We start from the raw sequence: 24,789 nt of genomic DNA on the forward strand, positions 1-24,789 counted from the left end.
AAAAAATAGCCAATGTTCTGTGAATCAGGAAATTGTAGTTATCTGTTCACCAAAAAATATATACTTTGTATACGAGATGACTAAAAATGGATGGATTAACTCTTATTCCACAAACGCAATATTTATCAGAATGCCTTGTTTCAACTAGTGGACCGGCATAGAACATATTCTTGAAAAAAATATATTTGGGTTGACTTCCCGAGTCCGGTCCTCAAGAGCCCCTATCTAGCCTGTTTTCGATGTCTCCTTCCCCCAACACACCTGATTCAAATGATCGACAGCTCACCAGCATGCTTTGCAGAAGCCCGATAACGATCCTCGCCCACGTACAATACCATTAGGTAAGAAACAAATTAACACATAGTGAAAATGACACGCTACCGTGCATTCACACAAATCAAGACTTACAGTAACTCAGCATACTGAACAATAAATTAAGGTCATTACTACATGCATGAGTTATACCCTACAGTTATGGTATTACGTCCTTACTGCATTAGAAGCGAGCTACTTTTATTAAATGCAGTTTTTCAATTGCTCATGGGTTTCTTCCAGATACCTTCCTTCCACATTCTAAAAACGTGTGAGGTTCGTGACTCTAAATTGTTCATCCCAGAGTCCAGGGAGTTCTTCTTTCTCACAGTCAGCTGAGAAATGCTCCAGCTGCAGCTGGCACATTTACTTTTAGTACAGTACTCAATATCTACTTGACCAATCTCAAACCGTGGATACCTGCATCTTTCACACATCTCAATCTATTAAAAAAATGATGGATGACATATGGCGGTTTTCATTATATTCAAGTTTATTTAAAACAAAATAAAAATCATTCAGTGACTATGACAACAAATCACGATTTACTACCACTACAGTACAGTCTTTTCTATAAAAGTAGAAATATAGGTTTTCATTTTCAAGTCAAATATCCAAAAATATGATTTATTGTAGCTTTGTGACAGGCTTGTTGCAGTCAGAGGCATCATTACAAGGTAGGTAGAGTGAAAAATTATACCTTAAGACACACTTTTTAATAAACAAGACAAAAACTACAGACAATGGTCAAAAGACCATTAGCACCATGACAGAATTCAAGACACTTGGAAAATAAAACTGTACATCAAAATAAATGTTTGAAATTTATAAAACCGACCTTTCATTTGTCTATTTTTCTAGATCAATAAAAGCACCATTTGTTCGTCCAAAACAGCTTCGTTGCTGATCACGTACATGTTTTGGTCCAGAAAGATAACATGATAAAAAGTGACACTCACACCAACATAACATCAATAGTCAAATAGAGTTGATGAGTTGTGTAACATTGTTGGAAACAAAAACTAGTCCTTTAATGCCACAACACAAAAATATTAAACCTATCGTATTATCTTATATTCAAGTCATTTTTATCTTGCTAATGAAGTTAGCATTTCCTTTTTTCTTAGACTAGGCACGGATACTTATGATAGGCATAATAATCAATTATTGTGTGGAACTGTTGATTCACCTTGAAGAAATTCAGGCAGAACAAGTGCACTACTAAGCATGCAAACCAGCAGTCTCAAGTTCAACTAGTTGGTGGCTTGAAAAACAACTTCTGCCAGCATTATACTGCTGAGTAAAACTCCCCAAAACATTCAGAGATTCTCCCATCCCATTAGAGATAATTAAAATTAACAATTAAATGGGACACATTCCATACATTAATATCACTTGCTAATTGTATTTACGGTAGTTGGGGTGCCTACATCAAAATTACAGGCAAATGTCCTAAAACACTTGAATTTCAACATCATTAGTGTCCACGGGCACCAGGCAGCCAGCGGGCCTGTTCAAAACATAGCTCACCAGTGATGGGACATTGTGAATTCCAAGGAATGTTGTAAAAGCAATCATTTGAAAATGTAAACTCTGGTAGGGATTTATAGGAAAGGGCCAATTACGGTTGTTGATAAAACTGTCGCCGTGCCGATCATTCTCTGTGTTGCACCGAGACATAGTACGGCTTCCAAAAAGTTGATGAAACCTGGTCTCGATCCTAACCCGGAATAAAATCAAGATGTGTTCTATGGCGTTTCATTAAATCATTTCTGCGCTGACCTGGGCCTTTTCAGTGTCTTCGTTCCGCCTTTCTTCTTGGGTGTGCTAAAATCTTTGTCGCATACCTCACAGAGCCAAAGACCTGAAACATCACGGGAAACAAACAATGACTCAACGCTACAAAAGGGGCAAATGTACAGCAAGCGAAGAGACAATGACCTGTGGGGATGGAGCCCATCCCAACGCAGAAGGTGTGGAAGCCTCGGTCACATTTGTCGCAGAACATCATCTCGTCCTCATGGTGGGGCTGCTGGCACACGGTACACGTCTTGCACTCCATGCACTGCCAGCGGTATGTCTGGATCACGCGTACCAGCTCCGCGCTGATGTCCAAGCAGGACGGGTGGCCTGCGTTTAGTGACGCAATAACATAGAAATGAGACACACACATGCAAGGGACTACAGACAGACATACGCAGAACACACTCTCAAAGTCAACACTAAAAGGACTGAACTGGTTGGATCTCTCATAATTGGGACATCTAATTATGGCCATCTTAAACCCGTGATTATCAACCACAAAAATAATAATTCAATACTACAACTAATACATCTTTATCTGTCTATGCCAGCAACGCAGGGTAACAATGAAATGCTCTTCCTCTCATTTTCACCTCCCCACAGGAAATATTAAATCAACATATCCAGCAAGCTGTCAGAGCTGTTTGACCTTAATTTCACACCATTCCTCAAATCATTACAGTATGACCTTAATTGTTGGACTAATTTGCCAATATCACTCCTGGATAGAATTTTAATAATAAAAATGTCTGTCCTCCCTAAAGTTAACTATCTATTCTCTATGATTCCCATTTCTCTAAATTCATCCTGGTTCAACTCCCTAAATTCAGTAATATCGAATTTTTACAGGAAAAATCCCCCCGTATAAAACCATCAACATTACAGAAACCAAAGTCTCAAAGCGGATTAGAAGCCCCAAATTTTGAATCTTATCATACATCAAGTCAATTAAATACGTAAAACAGTGGCTCACCACCTCCAATCTGGATTCATATTGGTTGGAAACTGAACAAGCACTATGCAATAATATTAACCCCGCAGACCTCCCGTTTATCAGCCAATCAATCAAAAATAACATCTGTTTTCAAAATACTACTATAGCCTCAGCTCGGACAGCTTGGTGGAAAACCTCCCGTAAAGGCTTCACAATCACACCGTCTCTTCGCTCACCAATCTGGAACAATCCTGATTTGACAATAAACAGGAAACCACTACACCTCCTCACATTATGGAAAGATAAAGGTATCACACACATACGCCATATCATTCATGACTCCAAAGTAATGTGTTTCCAATATCTAATCCAGAAGTCCGGCATTGGGAACAATCAATATCTTCAGTACTAACAATTAAAATGTACCATTCTCCCAAAACTCAACAATACATTCAATAATGAAGATCAAACCTCCACCATAAAAGACTTGCTGGAAATCTTTAGTTCCAATAAATTACTCTCAAAATTATACACATTTCTAAATAACACAGGCGGGTCAGTTTCTCTCCCAATTATAAAGTGGGAACAAGACTTATCTGTTATCAGTCCCAATGCTGACTTCTGGATGCAAATCTGTAAAAATTAACTTTACTTACTGCAAATCTCCAAATGTACATCTTATTCAGTTCAAGGTCAATCACAGAATTCACTACATTTCAGAGATTACACAAAATGGGTTTCAATACATCAGATAAATACATTTATTGCACAAAGAACACTTCAGACGCACGTACTGTATATACATGCTCTCTGGCACTGCACACCAGTCAGGGAATTCTGGGTACAATCCATTTATCACACATACTGGGCCACCAAATCGCCTTATCCTCTCAGCTCTGCATATTGGGAAACCTATCTGTCATGCACCTCACAAATGCTATATTGTTCACAGTACTGGCTATCACTAAGAAAACAATCCTCCTAAATTGGAAAACAAGAAATGAACTTAACATTACCCACTTAACATTACCCACTGCAAAAACCTGTTTATACCGCTTCTGTCAGTGACAACACAGTCTTTAAAGCGGAAGTCAATCCAAACATTTTTTTTTTCAAGAATATGTTCTATGCAGGCCCACTAGTCGAAACAAGGCATTCTGATAACTATTACATTTATGGAATAACAGTTAATCCACCCATTTTTATCCATCTCTGGGGGCGGCCATTTTGTCACTCCTGTCGACTGAAAATGACATCACAACTCCTCAGGGGTCAGGTAACGACCAATCATGACTGACCAGTTTTCTGAAGCTGCCCACCCAAAAACGAATATCAACCTAGAATTTAGAGGACTGTATGTGTGTGTGTGTGTGTGTGTGTGTGTGTGCGCATGTGCGTGTATTTACCGCTGTTATCACACTGGGAGCAGTGAATGAGCGCCTCAGGTTTGCCTCGCTTGTTGGCCTCCTTACCCTTCTGGCAAATGCCACATATAGCATTGGGAATGACCTTAGGCTGCAAGGCAGAACAACGCTATAAACAACAGCACGGCATTCTCCAGTCATGTTCTGTACACAGTAAAGCCCAGTTGGGTCATGCCAAGTGTTCAGAAAAGACAAATAATTATGTACAAGTACATTTTTTAAAAAATCATTGTATAAGACAGGAGCAAAGTGTATGTAAACGATGCTGTAACAAATGTGCAATATACCAATAGAGAAAATACAGCACGGCAGAAAAATGATGTCTGACTGACCCCATTACAGGCACCTAAGATCATTTTTTTCTTTGATGTCGAGTTTTAGCTAGTCCTCCATTTTGTTACTCATTTTTTTCCCCATGTTGCACATAATCATAACGCAGAGATTTTTAAAAAAAAAATCACCATTGTACAGCACAACATAAACTTGAGAAGAACTATGCAGATGTATCTACCTACCTACCTACTAGGGCCGCCACAATTAGTCGACCAATTACGACATCGACGATCAAAATTGTCAATTAATTGTAACAGTCGACGTGTTGTTTATTTATACATTTAATTATTTGGCGATGTCAGCCAACTCACATTTGTTAAAAACCAAAAGAGTTTTTATATACCTGCGGTTGACATTGAACAGTAAGAGCACATGTGTTACCGCACGGTCACTCTCGACGAAGCATAGAGTTTTGCGTTTATGAACAACGGACAACTCAGCACTCAAAGTAACATGACATATTTGCCAAAGGCCTTAACGGCAACACCTAACAATAAAAGACATAACCTACCTAGGTCGTTAGAATATATGAATTAACAGTGCTAAAAAAAAAATACGTTCCTCCTAATCTTTGACTTTTTATTTTCATTTTTGTTTCTGGTGCATACCACATTTTGAACGTGTAGATCATATTACGCATACTAGAGGAGCAAAATAAAACGTTTTGGATAAAGGTTGAATAAAAACAAAACTAAACCAATACAAAGTGTTTATTTTAGTTTTCTTCAGCACAGCACAGTTCTCTAATTTTACTCATGATTTCACTACTTTCTACAAAGGATTGGTGCCTAAGAAGAGTGAAATATGTTAACAAGTATTTCTTTTTGTATTTATAGATCGTTTCATAGTACAGTATTAGTGCAACTCAGTATAGTGTATAGTTTTTGGTTCCCTTTTAAAATGCACCAAACATTTGCAGCTAAAAATGTTCCACTGTTGGTAATAAGTCGACTACCAAAATGATTGTTTGTGGCAGCCCTACTACCTACCATTATTCCCCTCTTGCCATAATTCATTTTAATTTTATGATTTAAAACACTGAGAAGAAACAATAATCCCACCTGGAATGCAAGTACAGGCAATTAGTCCATTTAAAATCAGCTTTGTATCATAACTTGGATTTATTGATAAGCTGCATTGTGAAAATATCACATTATTCCAAACACTTGGTCAAAAACATTGCATATACTTGTATTGTCAACTGGAGCCAGACCACAGCAAAGTAGTGTTAACCAGTCTGCAACACTCACTGTGATATACAAAATCTGGGGACATGAAATCGTTTTAAAGGAATAGTCACTAATATATATGAAACTCCGAGGTGCACGTGAATTTATAGTTACAAAAGTATTACTTTTAAAGACTTTATAAATAAACATTTACTATTACTCCTGGTCCTTTTGCACTCATTTAAAAAGAGTACATGGACACATATCAATTTTATCTGCATGTCACATAAACTAAAAAAAAACGTGCCTTCATGATCATATTTCAATGTTTAATTGTAACACAAAAACAGAACCATGTCCACACTGCAAAGACAAATGGTTTGTATAAGTTGTAAATTAAAGACTATTTAACTAAAAATATTTGCTTTTAGTACAAATACAATGTTTTCACTAATTAGATTATATTAAGAGCTTTTAGTTTGAAGCAATTATTGAATACAGTGGAGTCCAACCCTCGTTGGAAACGAATCTAACTTACTGCTGGCAATGCGTAACCAACTCTGACACCGGTCGTACAGGGATCGACCTGCCCGTACTGGAGCGTCCGATACCCCATACTCCCGGAGCACCCTCCAAAATATCCCCTGGCATATATGGTCGAACGCCTTCTCCAAGTGCACAAAGCACAGGTAGACTGGTCGAACGCCCGTGCACCACTGTTCCATGGCCACAACGAAAACCACACTTATTTTTTTCCCCAACGCAATTATAATGGGCCACTGACTTCCGCTATTCACGGGCTGACCCGCCCCCTAACCCCTGCAAATAGTGGGGGTCCACTGTGTGTGTGATACTGTATTAAAGACCGGGGGTGGGGAACCATTTTTCAATTAGGGGTCATTTTGTTTTTATAAAGTCCTCTTACAAAAAGCCATACTAACATGTAATGGTGAAAATATGATGCAACGGTCGAATAAGTATTTTTAACTATATACAGTGCGGTGCGTGAGGAGCATCTCAAAGAACCACTGTTTTATGAGAATTTGTAGATGTTGATTGGCTACTTTTTCTGGAGATAGTATATTTTTATTACATTTTCCCTTTTTTTTTTTTTTTTGGTGGTAAAGTAACGATTGGCGAGCAGGGTCAAATGCTCTAGTGGGCTTCATACGATAGGTTCCCTACCCCTGATTTGGAGAGACAAGTTGATGTTTAGGTTTCTAGCATTTGAAGTCAGTGTGAACGAGGTCAGCATGTCATCGCCTCACTAACGCACTTGCATTGTAATGCAGCGCTCTCAGATATTTACCCACAGACAGTACGACACATGTTTATACATAGCATATCTTTAACACCAACACACACACAGTAAACATTTAAGTGTGTTACACACTTCAGATATACATGTTAAAATACTCTCTACTTTTAATATAGACTACTTTTTAAAAGCAACCACAAAAATGAATGTGTTATTTGTAGCCATGTTCCTTTTCAAAAATGAAAATGTAGCAGCCAACGATTATTTTACTTGTCTTGCAAGTATCTTTTTTTTTTTTTTTTTTTTTTTTTTTTAAAGACAAGTGAGGCGAGAAACTGAAGACCTTCAAAAAGGAAAAATAATTTTGTCCACGCTGGGAAAAACTGAAAAAAGTGCAATGCAAAACAAACGGAACTGTTCCTTTCTTATTGCTCGCAGTCTGGTTGAAGGGGGGGGGGAAAAAAGAGCGATGTAATAATCCTAAAAAGAAAAAGTGAAGACAGGAGCCTCAGCGGGAGTGTGTGGGCAAATGTGTGTGCTGGTTCCAGCTGAGACAAACTGTAGAAGCTGGAGAGCAAAGTGAAGAAAGCTAAGGGAGGGGATGTCGGGATGGATGGAGTAAGGAGGTGGTCGTAGTAGTAGAAAAAGGAGGAGGAGGGGTAGAAAAGTGCTGCTGCTGTTGTTGGAGAAGAGTTCAGGTGGTTTTGTCCTCTACCTTGTACCCGGGGGTGACTTTGTGGGAGTGGCGGTGGCTGCCATCTTTGCCCGGCGTGGACGTCCTTTCTTTGGCCTTGGACTTGTGGCCTCCGCCCTCCTGACTTTCACCTTCTGATGTGTTGCCTGAAGAACTGTCCTGCAGACACAAAGAGTGACGTGAGATGACCACAAGGTTATGCAGGTGCAGTTCGGGCCTGGCGATATGGCGTAAAAAAATCAATCTGATATCAATGGGCATATGCAAGGCAGCTGTAGTTATATTGCACATACCTGTACACAAACGGGTGGAATTCTCATATTTACAAATGCAATATTAGCGGTAATCAGAATGCCGTGTTTAGACTAGTGGGCCTGCATTGAACATATTCTTGAAAAAAAAATTGTTTGGGTTGGCTTCCCCTTTAAAAAATACAAAAAAATATAAAATTACATTTAAAAGCATATCCCCAAAAAATAATAATTGAATACATTTATAAGCAAAGTAAATAGATAACAAATAGCGTACTAAAATACACAGTGCAAGGACAAGATTTTTGAAAAAATGGATTTTACAATTGCTATAAAAAAAACATAATCATAGGTATGGGGGGGAAAAGCATTTTTTTTTTTTACCTGGATTTAAAACCATTTACACTTTGGGCATAGCCTTAGCATAACTTACTGTCAAAATATCTTTAAAAATATATCAAAGCGCTTGTGTTCTTTTTATGTCTGTGTAGTCATCCAAGTCATGGTAATACGCAGGGGTTGAATTGAGATAACTGGCTTGTTCTCTGTACCCTCCCCCCCCTCATGTAATCCAAAAACGTTTGAAATTGATTTAAGTAATTTTTTTGTCTTTTCCTCTTCTGGGATTTGCTGTATTTCTCCCAATACTGAACATTCTTTGAAATAGGTTTTTCCCACATCAAGCACAGAAAAAGAGAACTAAATATTTTTCCCCATACGGGAGTTGTAAAACTAAGTTCATCTGATAGAATAAACTTTTGTCAAAATTATAAACATGATCCTTAATAAATTTAGCCAACATGAACCAACATGATTTTGACTATGTTCAGCACAATTGACAGTTGACAGCGCCCATGTCCTCGTCACTCCACAACAGGCTGGATTTGGTTGTGTGTCAAGCGGGGACTATTGTGTCCAGTCTCACTTACAGAAGAGTTCTTCTTCTTTTTGTCATCATCTGCATCATCTGAATCAGGTTCTGAGTCCAGTGCAGGCAGATCTGGATCCAGCGGAGGCTCAAACAGAGCTGTGTTCAAAGGCAGGTATCGCAGCTCATTGGGAGAATACCTGTTAGGCACAATGCAGTTGTTTTTAGGGCAAAGCAATACACAGAGCAAGGGATGGGCAATTGGCGTTTTTTTTAATAAATTTTTTTATAAATGGGGGAATTATAAACATGTTTCCTCTACTACAACGGATGCCCACGGCACCCACAATTATTTGCAGATTTTTCTTTCAATATATATATTTTTTTGTTGTTGTTGGGGAGAAAACTCATGGAAAATGTATATTGGAAGTTTATCAGCATTTTGTGAAGAATCTTTATGGTTTAAAAAAAAAAGAAAAAAATTCCAATGGCCGTCATATGCAGATTTTTGTTATCTGCAGCCTTGTGGGGGGGTGGGGGTGGGGGTGGGGGGTAATCACAGTATTACACAGTATTATTTTTTGATTTGTTGTTGACGGCAATATCTTTTCACCACTGGATATGACATATATTAAGATACTTATTACTGTGATGTACACTGGTTCAGTACATATGCATGTATTTTATCCGCATTTTTGTCATACATCTGGTTAGGAAGTGCATGGTCCTATGTGGACCCCCCCAGTAGCGCTGATGAAAAATTGTGGCCCCTTCCATCATTTAAGTTGCCCAGCCCTGACATAGAGCATGATGCAATGGAACCTCAAAAGTAGAACATCATCTGTTTAGAAATGCAGTTCCATCTCTAATATGTATCAGTTTCAAACTGTCACCCTCTTAAATGTTTCAAAGTCTCAAAAGATTATGCTGTGGTGTGTAACTTAAGCAAAAGAAAATGTGGGTTGAACTCCGAATGGGCATTCAACTTTAGATGTTGGACAGGCTGCAGCAAAATTACTATTGCCACACATGGAGTTAGCTGAGGTTAACTCTTGTTCCTAGAAGTGTCATCTACCTTTTGTAGTAGTCTTGGAACTGCCCAGGTATTAGAGCAACTGGGTAGGGCCCCGTCCTGGTCAGTTCTGGAGCGAGCACCTTGAACCTGCCCTGTGGTACTTGGATAACCTAAGACCAACAAAATAAAGTCAACACTCATCAAGAAAACGTTCAAAACATTAAAAGCATGAACCCAAATGTTGGAAACCTTAATTCTTGCATGTGAGGAAATAAGTTTCATTGTTCAAATGGGAAGCACTGGCAATTTATAAGAGTCGTATTACGCTTCACAAGGTACTGTATCTTTATGCAGGACATTATCCTGTGGGCTTTGGCGTTCAGGTATATATACCGTATGTTAATTAACAGCCATAACTAGAGTAGCAGAAGAACCATGTTGTTATGTGTTATTTCACCAGATGTTAATGCCAAAAGCCTCTCTGGGAGCTCCTCGGTTACTTGGAAGCTACTGTGATAATACTAAATTGAAGCTTTTAAAAATGACAAAATTGTCATTAAGATGTATGAAGAACCAGAAATTATGATCAAATAGCTAAGCAATCAACAATATTTCTGAGTGATGCAACTGATCCCAAATCATTGTGCGTCATCATGAATTGGGACTATTGCTAAATTGGGACAAGTAGACTTACATGCGTCTGGAGGTCAAAATAGGCCCTCCTCTCTTCCATTCGCTCCCTGTTGAAATTACTGTTGAACTCGGCCGCCTTTTTGGCCGCTTTCTTAATGTACTCAGGAACCTTGCTGGCTTCCACCTTCTGAGGGTTCTGCTGCTGCATTTGCTGTAACACGATAGTAGATGCGCACCGTAAATGTATGGTATAACTTGTGAAGTGCATGATAGAACAACACACTCCTTGCACGAGACATGACATTTTCATTTAGACTTGTGTACTTACAGAGTACTCTTTAGCTATCCTCTGTCGCTCTCGCTCCTGAAGTATGACCGAGTACTCTGAATGTTTGACAGGATATTCTTTAATCATCAGGTCTATCACCTCGTCACTCCGCAGAGCTGTTAGACCTAGAAACAAACAGGCCACAATCATTCATTGACACCAATCCTAATGTCGGGCTGACTGTGTTAAAGAGGGATGTCTCTTACCCAGAGTGCACTGTGTCTCAGTGATCACATTTTGCTCACGCAGGTAAAGCTTCTCTTTGTGCGATAGGTCCCTCCTTTCCATATCTAGAGACAAGTAGAAATACAAAAGATGACATTTACACTTCTTTGCTAGTAAAATCTAAAACTAAACATGATTCTTCTTCTCTCTTTACTTTTCATTTCAATCAGCTTTCCATCAAATTATCCACTAGAACATTTTACCAAAGCATTCACAGGCTCCAGTTCATACCAGGGTATTTCCTCTTGAAGGACGTGACTCCCAGATACTCGCTGACCTGCTCTTGCAGCATGTAATACTCTCCTGTATCATCTGCTGGCCACTTGTACTCTGTTAGGTTCTCCGCTGGGAAATATGTTGGCCTGGAATAGGTGAGTGGGCGAACCAGTATTTTTTAAATCAAATCCATATTTAGAGACACGAGACAATTTGTAAGAAGTACAAGCACACTCACCCAAGGTCTTGGCTGGAGGTGTCACAGCTTCGTGAACTGTCCCCTGAACCCATTCGTCGCCTTTTAGGGGGCTGGCTGCCATCGTTGGACTCCTCTTCTGTTATGTCCTCCTAAAGGAGAAGACAATTTCAAGGCAAAATGAAAGTATGGTCTTTAGCTGTGATTACCAAACATTGTGCAACAGGAACCCATTCAATTTCCCTGTATTGTTTTTAGCCAAAAGGTTCAACCATAGTTTCAAAATTCTGCAAAAACAGACTTGAAATCTCTCAAAATGTGCATCAGCTTTGTGTTGAACTAAACAGGCCCAGGACCCACAGTGACTCACGCTGGATAAATTATTGTGACGAAACCAACTCAACTCAACTTTATTTTATTTATATATATATATATATATAGCATCAGTACGTGCTTCACCCAATAAAGGTTGGGAAACAATAAAAGAGTTGCATGAGATGAGTTGAGGAGGGGACCAATAAGTATTGGAGCGGGAAAAAAACAATGGTCGTGAAAACAAAGCAATTATCGAATACTGTATTTTCCAACAAACGATTTATACATGTAGTGTGATGTAATACTAGACGTTTAGACGTTGAATGTAATAATGGGATGACTTCATTTTAAGCAGAACAGCCAACTTAATAAATTAGTGGGTATGGCACTTCCTGCACAACTAACTTCAGCTTATAATAACTTAAATAACTTATAATAACAGTATTGTTACTGGAACGTATCAATGCAGAAACGTCGCCGCTGGTTGTGGAAAAGTAAGATAATAGTCTAATCATCTGTTTAATAATAAAAAAAAAAAACAGTCAAAATCAAATAACAAAATGGACATCCTGCTATCCATTAAATTAAAACGATGGACATTAGCCAACATATGTCATGTTAAGATGAAAACAAAGGCATACTTTTAGCATACTTCGTTTACAGTGGAAGCCATTAGCGTGCTAATCAGCAGTTAGCTTAAAATGGAAAGACGCAGAGCTCCCGAAACGATTATCTCCGCAAATGGTCTTTACTCTTTAATGAGTAGAACTGCCGCTACCTTTAAGGACTGTGCTCCAGGTGTACCGGGGTTGCTGTCGCACGGCGGTCTCGGTGTGAGCACAGCAGCCATGTTTTACAAATTAGCACTTGCTGCTGGGCTAGCTAGAAGCTAGCAAAATTAGCCGTATTTTGTCTTCGTTTTGTATAGGTTTCTGGCGGTTCATGTATGTGAGGCGCGCCATACCGCCACCTCGTGAGCTGGAGTTTAGCATTCTTCTTTTTTTCTTCTTTCCGGCAGACTGGGCACATAACGTGCATTGCTGCCATCCATTGGTCAAGGCAGTTTAACAACATCATCATCATCATCATCATCACCATCGTCATCATCATCATCATTATTATTATTATTATTATTATTATTATTATTATTATTATTATTATTATTATTATTATTATTATTATTATAAAACCATGGTGTGCTAGAGAAAAAACGAGCGCGGATTCGGAATCAGTGCAAAAAGTACATCTGTGAAAAGTTTACATGCATCTCTGATTAAAACATTTGTAAAAAAAAAAAAAAGTTGACCGGTGTTATTAATTTTTTGTAATTAATTGAATCATAATTAATTGGCCAACCATTTAATAATTAAAGTAATTGTTAAGATAAGATAATAATGAGATAAATGAATAAAAATGAAAAAATGAATACATTATTTGGAATAATAAAATCTATATGATATGATATGATATGATATTATATTATATTATATTAGCATATATAATGTATAAATAATTGTCTATTATTAACTCATTCAGTACCAGACATTTTCAGACCCTCTGTGTAATTACATATAAATATGTCATTGGGATGGAATCAGTTAATTATAAGTTCTAAATGTATTTTAATTAACAACAGCAAATAAGAAGTTACTGCAACAAATAGTAAAGGACTTTAGTCCATAATGTTTTATTGTGAAATAACACGTACGGGAAGTAATTATGTAACGTATCGTTAACCATTACATACTAGAGTGATACTACAGATTTCTAACTCGGCCTACTAAAAAAAAAAAAAGTGACGCAATCAAGGCTGTAGTCACCCCTGAGCCAAGTCGCTTTTATTTTGAAACCACAAAACACAGACGGGAAGTTGGAGGAGAAACTCAGTTGCAATCCGCGGAAATCATCAACGGGACTATTTTGCTTCACTTAGCTTAGCTCTCCATCTGTCAACAATCTTCTATCCTCACTAGAATCACTAGTACTGTTACAAAACGCCAAACTGGCTATGTCGGAGTCTTACGGTAAGATGTCCGTTCTGTCGAGTATTCACAATCGACGCCGTCATGTAGTTTCAGAGATGGGAAAGGGGACAGGTGTGTCAAGGGGGCTTTTTCCCCCCCCCCATCGTAAATAATTAGCTGGCATGCTAACCTAGCCTCTGGCAAAGGGATGCTGGCCTTAAATACCATGGCAACAGAAGTCACAGTTCAAGACGTCATTACATTGCAATACACTAGCCTGAAGCTGATTTGATTGAAAATATCATCTTATCGCTGACTCCTATTTTATTTATAAATTACTCTGCTCCTTTAATCCTTTAATATTAACTTCTTGTGCTGTTACTGGATTATTATTATGCTTTCATTATAATTTCACCTAGTGATGATGACTAGATTACTGGGTGCGTCTATTATTCTATTTTTCTGGCTCAAAGTTCTGAGGTTTTGGTTCGAGTCTCGGCTTAGACGTGTGGAGTTCTTATGTTCTACGTGCCTGTGTGGCTTACTCCAACATTGCAAAAACACGCACGTTTGATTAACTGCAAACTAAACAATGACCCCCAAAAATCATAATCTGTCATAAAGTCAGAAACAATGAATATTAGTGCTGTGCATCTTTCCACAAAAGATGATTTGATACGATTCAAGGATCCAGTGATTTTAAAATTTAATGATTCAATATTGGGCGGCACGGTGGACGACTGGTTAGCATCATTGAACACTCTAAATTGTAACTAGGTGTGATTGTGCGTGTGAATTGTTGGTTGGTTGTGCCCTGTGATTGGCTGGCAACCAGTTCAGGGTGTACACCGCCTACTGCCCGAAGACAGCTGGCATAGGCCCCAGCATGCCCGTGACCATTCTGAGGATAAGCGGTTTGTTTAATGGATGGATGTTTCAATTTGGTTTGTCAAATCAAAACTGGTTTTCCGATTTGTATCGTTGTTTTGTTACACCCCTAATAAATACAATAATTTATTGTGCTCATGTTCTGATTATGAAATACACACACACACACACACACACACACACACGCTGTATAGAGAAATTTTTAATCTGCCTTAAATCTCTCTCCTATACCACGCAAGTGAGGGAGGCACTTGCTGTTTTCTTTAAAATTGAACAAAAACACATGTGTAACATTTTTCTTCTCTCTTTATGCTATTAAGTATGTATTGATGCACCATAAATATTAACCTTCTGCTGGATTTTAATGATATGAGCATTTTTTTTTTTCCTCTTCAGATTTCCTGTTTAAATTCCTGGTGATTGGAAATGCTGGAACCGGCAAATCCTGTTTGTTGCATCAGTTTATAGAGAAGAGATGTAAGTCAGACATATTTTGCTGTTGCAATAGTGTAATATTGTTTAACAGTGCACGGAAATTCCATCCCTAAATGTTGTTGTTAAAAAATTATGGTGGTCATCATTATATTGTTGTTATGACATACTTCACCTGTATAAATCTGCTGCAGAAACTCCTCTCTTTATGCTTACTCAAGAATTACATATAGCCATGTGTCATGTTCATTACTAGTTTGATACACAGTCAGATTGTATTTTTCATGCTTTTTTTTTCAGTTAAGGATGAGTCAAATCACACAATTGGAGTGGAGTTTGGCTCTAAAATCATCAGTGTGGTCAACAAAATTGTCAAACTGCAGATTTGGGACACAGCTGGACAAGAAAGGTTCAGGTAGGGCATTTTCCATAATTTACTAACTAACCTACTGTACAGTGCTCTCATCCAGATTGAAGAGAAACAGACAGCAAATGTATCCCCAATTTCTCTGTGGGGTGGAACGCAATAGGAATTTGTAACACTAAAATGTGTTCCAAACAGCTTATAGCAACAGCATATAATAAAATAATATGTTTGTTTTAATGACACTGGATGGCTAGACTTTTTATTGTGTTGGGACTGTATTGTCAATGTTTATTGTGTGTTGAAGGTCAGTGACCAGAAGTTACTACAGAGGCGCAGCAGGGGCCCTGCTGGTCTATGACATCACCAGGTAACGAAGCCGTTCGCTATTGTTTAATTCAACTCAGGCACATCACTAACCCTCTCTAGAATTCCTTTATCACTGCTCTCTGACATCATGTGTCGTCCCCCCACTGTAGTCGCGAAACCTACAACGCTCTCACCACGTGGCTGAGTGATGCGCGAATGCTGGCCAGCCAGAACATCGTCATCATCCTGTGTGGAAATAAGAAAGATTTAGATGCTGATAGAGAGGTGACCTTCCTTGAGGCATCACGCTTCGCTCAGGAGAACGGTATAGTGATGTGACAAAAGAAACTTTTTTATTGTTTAAAACATGTTTGTGCTCATTAAGTATTCAGTAGGAGAGTGTTACATTCATGTAAACGTTCCGTGTGTTTCAGAGCTGATGTTTTTGGAGACGAGTGCTCTGACAGGAGAGAACGTGGAAGAAGCTTTTGTGCAGTGCGCTCGCAAAATCCTCAACAAGATCGAATCTGGTAGGACTCTGAAATGTACTTAAAGAGGAAGTCAACCCAAACATTTTTTTCCAGAATATGTTCTATGCAGGCCCACTAGTTGAAACAAGGAAATATGATTAATATGAAATATGAGTTAAGCAGCAAAATCCACCCGTTTTTAGCCATCTTGGGGGGGCGGCCATTTTGTCACTACTGTAGACTGAAAATGACATCAGAGACACTCAGGGCTCGGATAACGACGGATCACGGCTCACTTGTTTTCTGAAGCAAAGCCCATTTTGATAAAGTTTACCTCTTTTATTAACTTTCACTGTGCGTTTACTGAGAAGAAAGAAGAGTTCCCATAGATTTGCCAAAATGCTAAATTAGCTAATGATAACAAGCAAATCGGCAAGGGTTGACTTTATATCATTTAATGATTCCTTGTGATATTGAATTGTTGCTGAGGGGGACTATTAAAAGTTCTTCCCGTTCTAATTTGCAAGAAAATCCATTTAAATCCAATTTACTCTCTTTCTTTGCCTCTCTTTTTTTAGGGGAGTTGGACCCAGAGAGGATGGGATCTGGTATCCAGTACGGGGATGCTGCACTGCGCCAGCTGCGTTCCCCCCGTCGTAATCAGCCACAGGGCACCCAGGAGTGTGGCTGCTAGTAGGCTCACAGGTACTCTGCTTGTACTGCAAAGCGTGCCCAGGGGTTCTTGGGTTTTCGTTGGCGTTCCGTTATTACCCGAAATTCTAATAACCTACGCCAACGCATTCGTCAAGTCATGATTTTGTTTGTATGAAAAAACTCTTCTCGGCCTTCAATATAAAACGCAATTGACAAACGGTGAGTACAAAGGTCTTGTTGTGCCATATGATTAATAACATTCTTACGCTGTTGCACAAACTAGTTCATTGTGCACTGTTCATAACCTTAAAACTTAAAACCGAGGACCCCTTGTATATGGAAATGTGTTGTGGTTGTTGAGTTATTAAGAGGTGTAAAATTTCCTTTCCAATGACGTTTTGACTTACATTTTTTTTTTTTTTCATCAAACCATGATTGTTGTCTGTACTGTGCAAAGGACGGCGAGATGCTCAGATCAGGGTAGAAAGTTGCATAAATTTGTCTAATTTTGTAATGTACGTGTTTCAGAGTGGACACTGAAGACACCAACAGCCGGGTAGGACCTAAATCTCTTTTGGTGATGCCCCCCCCAGACCTGAACGCGGAACCTTTGTCGCCATGGCTGCTCCAGCCAGGAACCCGAGAAGCTTTCCCAGACGGCCGCTCCCATCAACAGAGCTCCTTGGTCACCGCCCCGCGTCCACTTTGCAACGACCCTCTCTACGCTTTGCCCTCGAGGTCCAACGACTGGCGTCTGTCTATGTACGTACTCTAACTGCCAGCTCACCTGTATTTGTGACATTACCATACCTCCCCCTCTTGCTGTTTACATCTCTCTCCCCTTACCACTGACACCTGAGTGACCTGACCCTCCCATCGTGGACGCATCTTCTACACTGTACAATGAAACTGTATATAGAGCTTGAAGCATGTTTTCTCAAAATATCAAGACGATTTCATGACGAAGACGTATTATTAAATTAGATATCCACGTGCGCTTCACTCTCCTATGTATTATTATCATCATATTGCCCTACGGTTTATACAAGCAGTATGATGGACAGCCGATTGTAGATTTTGTAAATGGATAGCGCCGGTTTTAAATGCACTCACTAATCTAAGAAAGATGCTTAGTTCTTATCCTTCTATCCGACAGCTTATCTAACTGATGTGTGCATTCAATACAGTGCGCGGTAGTTATTATTCAGCATAAGCAACATATCTGACACTGTAGCATGTTTCATACAAAGGATTTCAACAAAGATGTCCCTCACTTTATGTCTCGCTTGTTTACATGACTCCTGACTTGACTGCTGTGGTAAAAAACAACAACAATCAAACGTATTTTTCATCAGTTGTTTGCAAAATGTTGTAAAACTGCCCGAGGGGTTTAAGTTTGCCTCCAAAGCTGTTTTTGTTTGAACTCTTTCCATATTAAGATTTAATTTGAAGAATTAGCCATGGCCTCTTATATATATTTTGATATACATTCTATATTTAAGCAGAAGTGTTTATTTTTTATTTTACATTGTCCCTGTTATGGAAACTTTAAAGCACACCATGAAGCGAAGTAATTCTAAAGTATTATATAACGCTTGATCAATCTGATGGTGGCATTGTTTGCCTAATATCAGCTTGTCTTGCATTTGTGTCAATTCAATTCCTGAATTTATATTTCATTCATGTCGCTTTTCCCTCATTATGAATATCATGAATTTTTAATTTATTGTGTATGATAAAAGCATATGTTTTTAAAATAAAAAGTACAAATTCATGATTCACTTGCAAACACTGTTTGTTTTTCTCTTTAAAAATATATGACATGGAGGATCCAAATAAAGACGACGGGTGGAAACTGTGTTTATTAGAAGCTTGCAAGGTAAACACATTGTAAAAACAAACATTTTAACATTATGGAATGGTATTAATGTTCTAAGATGAGGGGACAAAAGAAAGAAAACATCCAACTTGTATATTGAACCAAGCCTCACAATTCAGACTGAATATCTGCTGCTCTAATACACTACTCAAATATAGATGAAGATTCCTCACTGTCAAATTGAAACCTGTTTGATGGAGAAGAGAACTTGTATCATCAAGAAGTAAAGCAAAAGAGTGACAAATTTTCAGATTCACCTGTGAGATTGTCATATTTCACACTATTTCCAGTGTCTTAATATTGCACGAAAATTTCACATCTTTGTTCAAAATTATACATATATACAGAATCATCCTGGTATTTCAGGTACAACATGAACAATAAATCCTGACTCTCTAATACTGAACCAAAACAATTTTCATTTTAGCCTAACTCACTTAACATCAATATAAACAAAATGTCACTATATGGCACAGAGCTGATTAGCCCTCCATTAGAGTTAAATTGGCTTTACGTCCATTGTCTGTTTCAACTTTGGCCCCATGTTAAAAATTACAATTATGCTGAATCAATTTGAGCTGGTGGTTGAAACACCTGAAGAAGATTCATTTATAACCCGACTGAAAATAACCACTGCAAAACTTGCAGTACGGCTCACATACACAGGCTTTAGTTGGCCTTGAAAAAAAGTTGTGAAGGGCGGTTTGTATCCATGCTCTGCCCATTACAACAACCCTACACAAGTTTATCTACAACAGCAAAGTGTCAACCTGTCATGTTGACATTTTCTTTGTTCAACACGCACACACACACCACTATGATGGTCATATTACGTGTTCAATAAGGGATGCAAATTCTTTGTGGTGATCACAATCTAATGACAAAAACATCAAAAAGTGGCTTTCAAAAAGTGTGTGTTTGTTTCATCGTGAGCGAGCAGAGAAGCAGCGCATGTACTCAGTGAGCCAGGGGTTGAACTCAGGCTGAACCCCAGTTCTGGCTTTGTCCAAATCAGCCGACTTGGCTCGGCGCCGCTCACATCGCTGGGCTTGGACCTGTCGCTCTGTTTCCCGTCTGGATTTTGCCCTCAGAGCGGATGCATGGATCTACAAGCAACACAAAGGGTCAGGCTCTGCATCCCTTGTAATATTAAAAATACTTTTCAGCATTTACTTGCTCTACAGGTAGATGCTAAAGTTTAAATCTAGCACTTCACTTTTCAATTGACTGTTTTTGTCCTTTTTGCTCTGTGAATGTCTTCCGTTGTTCTTTTTTTATTTGACTTTTTTTTTTATGCTTTTACTTGTGTGAAGCACATTGAGTTGCCCTGTGTATGAAATGTGCTATATAAATAAAGTTACCTTGCCGTCACAAGTAGTAACAAGTACAAATAGTAGTAATAGCATGCTACCCGATTTTAACTTTAACATCTAGTGCTTTACTAGTAGCGCAGTTGTCAAGTAGTGTCTTGCTTCACTAGTAACCTGTAGTACTACAACAAAGTAGTATGCCAACGTTGTCCTACTAGTGGGGACAAACAGCGTACTAGTGCTACTGTGTGACACTTAGCCACTTGTAAGACACTAGCACACATTAGTAGTAAGGCAAAACTGTGCGCTACTTTGACATCCGTGCGCTACTAGAACTACTAGTAAGGTGTTAGATCTTAAACGTTAACATCTAACACCTCACTACTTGTACTAGTAGCACACAGTTAACAACTAGTGCTCAGATTTGCCTAAATAGTAACATGTAATTTGTCTAACTAGTATGCCAAAGTTGTCCCTACTAGTAAGAACAAAAACTTCACTAGAGCATAGACCTTAACCTGGATATTAATGATGTCAAAAAATAATAATAAGAATGCATTACCTCTTTGGTCGAAGTAGCAGGTCGGACGTTGTGTGTCTTTCTGCCGGCAATGTCAGCATCCTTCTCACCAGAGGCATACAAAGCAAAAGGATGTTTGCTGTCCTCATTGGGAGGCCGCACCACTGCTGTTTTTTTGACCCGCTGAACAGATGCAAACTTGGGAAGCCTCTGTGGCTTTGTCAGCCGTACCTGTGGAGCTGCAGGATCTTTTTCTGGATAACAGACTCAACAGCACAGAACATCCTACGTCACACAATGTAGTGAATTCAAAATGCTGGGCTGAATTTTAGTTCAAGTGAATTTTTGTTTACCGAGTGGCTTTCCCTTCTCAACTTTTTAGGCTTTTGTCATTTCATCTTGTGGCAGTGACAAGATAACCCTTAAAATTTACATTCATTGAACATTTGGTCAGGGTATGAATCATATTAACTATATGACAATGAGGCTTGCAAAGTATTATCTACATAAGAAATACTCGACATGAGTCATAAAAGTGTGATTTGGTAATTATCAAATTTGTGTATTATGTATACAACATAATATGGTATTTATCACAGAGTTCATATGAAGAACATTTCTTAGTATTTTTAATGACTGTATCAACAGTCTAATGTCTAATGTCAATTATTAATAATCATTATCAGGTAAATGTAAATCTATAAAACTATGTCACTGTCAATATTTTACGTCTCACTTTTCACTCATTGTAAAAGGTACTGTCGCATGATAACATTATCGGTACTGTATTACTTACCATATACCAACATGTGCTGTTTTTGTTGCTACATCTTCTTGTTGGTGGTACATAATTGTTATTATTAATACAAGTGTATGTGCGTGAATATTGCAGCTTTGACTATTTCATTTTCCTTAGGAATGAAAAGCAGTATCCTTGTCCTTTTTTTTCATTCCTCTTGCAACTTTTTGAAATTCAACTGACTTCTGAGTCACTGTTGATTGTATGTTGAACGTTTTTGTATTTCACAGGTGACAAATTGTATTAAAAGATCAATGCCTTTGACTCTAACTATACTTACTTTATGTTGATTCTACATTAATTCTAAGATTTCCCGCAAGCAAATATTTGTTACAAGCTTTGCTCTTAAATAGAATAGTGTGATTAATCACAATTATTTTTTTAATGAATTAATCTCCATTAATTGACCTTAATTACAGAAAATTGTGCGATTGATGATTTTTTTCAGCACCTCTTTCAGCATCTCTCTAAAACCATTCGGACTAGATCTAATTTACTGTAACACGCACTCACCAATAATCACATTTGAACTGTTTGGTTCAATTAGTTAGCAACAAGCGAAGGGTGAAATATCAGCAACACTATAAATCACAAGCACAAAAATAAACGTTATTGTATTCGCTGACAGTGTCAATCTACATTAGCTTTGTAAAGGACATTTTTTTTTCTTCTTTTGGATCTAATTATATTGTGTCGGTCATTTCTTTAAATACCTGTTTGTGCTTCCCTGTGAGTAACACTTTTGTGTTTAGTGCCACTCTGTTCTCCTCTCTCCTCTGGTACACATGACTCTCTGACCCTTTGAGGATGGCAATCTAAAAGCCGAGAGAAAGCGAGACAGCAACCCTACATCCAATTTTGGAGGTTTTAATCCCAAAATTACCATGTTCCTCCTTCTCCAGGACGGGAAATCTTGGTACATCAGCCTTGGCCACCTGGCACTCCTCCAGCTGGGACCCTGCATGCTCATCACATTTCTCACAGCACCTAGCCTGGCTCCTGTCGGCCTGAGGTGAATTTCCTCCAACGGAATCAGAGTCGCTGTCGGATCCACTCCAGAACCATGGGTTGTGCGATTGCTCTAGAAGTCTGCGAGACAGTCTGTACTTCAGCAGCTCCTCGTAACATTTCGAGTAAGTCTCCCACTTGGGGTCTTTAAATTTCTTCATGTACTCCGAGCGGATTCTTTTGGTCACCATCTTCTTGCCTCTCCAATAGACAGTCGGCCAATAAGTCACCTGCGTCTGAAAAACATCGTCGTTGTTGTGTAAATTGCGCTCGTAAAATGGTAAGTAGAGCTAGACTCTTACTAATATTATGATCATCGAGCTGGGCTTCCCAGTCATTTATTTAAACCAAAACAGATGGGAAGCTTTCAACCAATGCCGAGGCAGCATAAACACCAGACCCGCCCACTTCCGCCTTTGACCGGATTTAGGTTGCAACGTAAAAAAAACCACACCGATATTTTAGCCTTAAAAAATAACCACCAAAATCATATTTTGCATGGATATAAAATGTTATACAACATGAGAATTTTTATAAATTAAGAAAAAGAGCGAATCAGATTTGAGTCGACGGGTCGCGAACGAATGACGTAACCACCGGCTAGTCTTATTGGCTACAGAGATTTAAATGGCTGTCAAAGAATTACAGTACAGTACCCATCATACAGTTCTGTACATTAAAATCCACCGTCTGTAACATTTTCCTCCTTTGAAACCAAGGAGAATGACGCAGTTATTAATGCAAATAAGTAAGAACTGAATATAATCTGCGCCATTATAACGCTGTCTCTCCATAAATCAACTAAAACTGGATGTCCGTACTATTTATAGACACCTCAGCGCAAATAATCATCTGACCACGTACGTAGACGCGATGCTAGCTGTCAGTCCTCTGTTAAGACCGTGTATTGTTTCTGGCAGCACCAGAGAACATTACAGTAGAAACTCCGGCCGGCTAAGACTCTAAATCGGTGCACAGTTAGTTATACTTACACTAGGCTCGGGTTTCGCGGAAGCAGGTGACAGATGGCGTTCATGTCGGAGCCGCCTGTTTGTAATGCTCCTCTTTAGCACCGCCCAGTCGGAGACGTCTCTTTAAAAAGCCAAACACATCGCCAGCAACAGGTGGCCGAGGTGTCACTGTCAAGGATGCATGCAGAGCAGTGATAATGATTTGTAGTGGATAAGGTATAAATAAAGTAGTACTGAGGTTTACAGAGATTTAATGCAACACAACACTTGCTTTGTTGCTCGTATTGCACTTAATGCAAATACAAAAATAGAACAACTGCCGCCTACTGACAGGCTACAATACAGTAGTTCTTGGCCCTAATCCATGCATAATGTTTACATACAGTTTCTGTAAATCTGAATCAAGAATGAAATGTTGACCTCCGTACAACAATTACAATTACAGTTTTACTACGGCAAAATCTCTCAAGACAGTAAATCTATTAATTTAAAGTTTAAATTAAAAGAGCAAAACTACTGGTGGCCTTCTTATTTGTACATCCGTTCGTTGACTAATGTGTGTGTGTGTGTGTGTGTGTGTGTGTGTGTGTGTGTGTGTGTGTGTGTGTGTGTGTGTTTCTAAACCTTGAGAGAGCCAAAGCACATTAGAAAACATCACAGCACACCACCCAAAACAAAGATCAAAGTCAGTCAGCGGTGCTTTGAGATATGAGTTTGATTTGTTCAGTTTTTGTAATACTGCCTCGTTTACATAGTCATTGTGCTGCTACTTCTGGTTTGCCCGCCTTGAACACCTGAGGGCAGTATAAGACCGACGGATATACTGTTCAGTGAAACGTCTCAACTTCTGTCTCAACTCATCAGTACATCTAATGTGTCGCTCTACATAGAGGATGAAGAATATATAAATGTGAGAACTGTAAAATTGTCTGTCTACACGTGTTGCTGCACTGTTTGTGTTCAATGTGTTGCATAAAGGGTTAAAGCACTGCAATATCGATGTTATTTAGCGTTAGCATTGAACTAGTGGACAGAAAGGCTATGCTATGTGGTTGTTTTAAATACGTAAGGTGTAAATCTCTGTTTATGGTTAGATTGACAGTAAAATGCAACTAAGAGTGGCATTAAACAGCTTGATGCCTTTTCTTAAGAATTATTCAGTAATTAAATCTTACAGCCTGCTACTTGTTCTGAAATGAGTTGAGTCACTGCCACCATGCAGCCCTTGTACCTCAAGTGAACGATGG

The 24,789-nt window shown here is 38.7% G+C and overlaps 3 protein-coding genes across 6 annotated transcripts; 1 reads left to right on the forward strand and 2 right to left on the reverse strand.

Annotated features, from left to right (window-relative positions):
• Positions 1–787: 787 nt before the first annotated feature.
• On the reverse strand, positions 788–12,927 carry phf10 (PHD finger protein 10). The gene is made up of 12 exons (XM_086025601.1): positions 12,753–12,927; positions 11,702–11,811; positions 11,479–11,609; positions 11,229–11,312; positions 11,023–11,147; positions 10,756–10,905; positions 10,122–10,231; positions 9,108–9,246; positions 7,949–8,086; positions 4,456–4,564; positions 2,254–2,442; positions 788–2,176 (listed from the first exon to the last, which is right to left on the reverse strand). The coding sequence occupies exons 1-12, from the start codon at positions 12,822–12,824 to the stop codon at positions 2,079–2,081; spliced, it is 1,455 nt and encodes a 484-aa protein (XP_085881727.1). The 5' UTR covers positions 12,825–12,927; the 3' UTR covers positions 788–2,078.
• Positions 12,928–13,830: 903 nt separating this feature from the next.
• Positions 13,831–18,844, forward strand: rab4a (RAB4a, member RAS oncogene family). Of its 2 annotated transcripts, none has more exons than XM_086025906.1 (8): positions 13,831–13,998; positions 15,223–15,303; positions 15,559–15,673; positions 15,930–15,992; positions 16,102–16,256; positions 16,366–16,461; positions 16,980–17,106; positions 17,584–18,844. In XM_086025906.1, the coding sequence occupies exons 1-7, from the start codon at positions 13,983–13,985 to the stop codon at positions 17,093–17,095; spliced, it is 642 nt and encodes a 213-aa protein (XP_085882032.1). In that variant the 5' UTR covers positions 13,831–13,982; the 3' UTR covers positions 17,096–17,106; positions 17,584–18,844. The 2 variants fall into 2 exon arrangements, with proteins under 2 accessions (XP_085882032.1, XP_085882033.1); XM_086025907.1 differs by having other exon boundaries at positions 17,649–18,844.
• Positions 18,845–18,899: 55 nt separating this feature from the next.
• ccsapb (centriole, cilia and spindle-associated protein b) lies at positions 18,900–23,715 on the reverse strand. 3 transcript variants are annotated; one of them, XM_086025903.1, is made up of 5 exons: positions 23,564–23,709; positions 22,447–22,807; positions 22,277–22,378; positions 20,807–21,030; positions 18,900–20,040 (listed from the first exon to the last, which is right to left on the reverse strand). In XM_086025903.1, exons 2-5 carry the CDS (start codon positions 22,760–22,762, stop codon positions 19,858–19,860), a joined length of 825 nt encoding a protein of 274 aa, XP_085882029.1. In that variant the 5' UTR covers positions 22,763–22,807; positions 23,564–23,709; the 3' UTR covers positions 18,900–19,857. The 3 variants fall into 3 exon arrangements, with proteins under 3 accessions (XP_085882029.1, XP_085882031.1, XP_085882030.1); XM_086025905.1 differs by lacking the exon at positions 22,277–22,378 and having other exon boundaries at positions 23,564–23,715; XM_086025904.1 differs by lacking the exon at positions 23,564–23,709 and having other exon boundaries at positions 22,447–22,957.
• Between the last annotated feature and the right edge of the window lie 1,074 nt (positions 23,716–24,789).

Source organism: Filicampus tigris, chromosome 3 (genome assembly GCF_054856515.1).
Source record: "Filicampus tigris isolate MCC_2025a chromosome 3, RoL_Ftig_1.0, whole genome shotgun sequence".
Lineage (NCBI taxonomy): Eukaryota > Metazoa > Chordata > Actinopteri > Syngnathiformes > Syngnathidae > Filicampus > Filicampus tigris.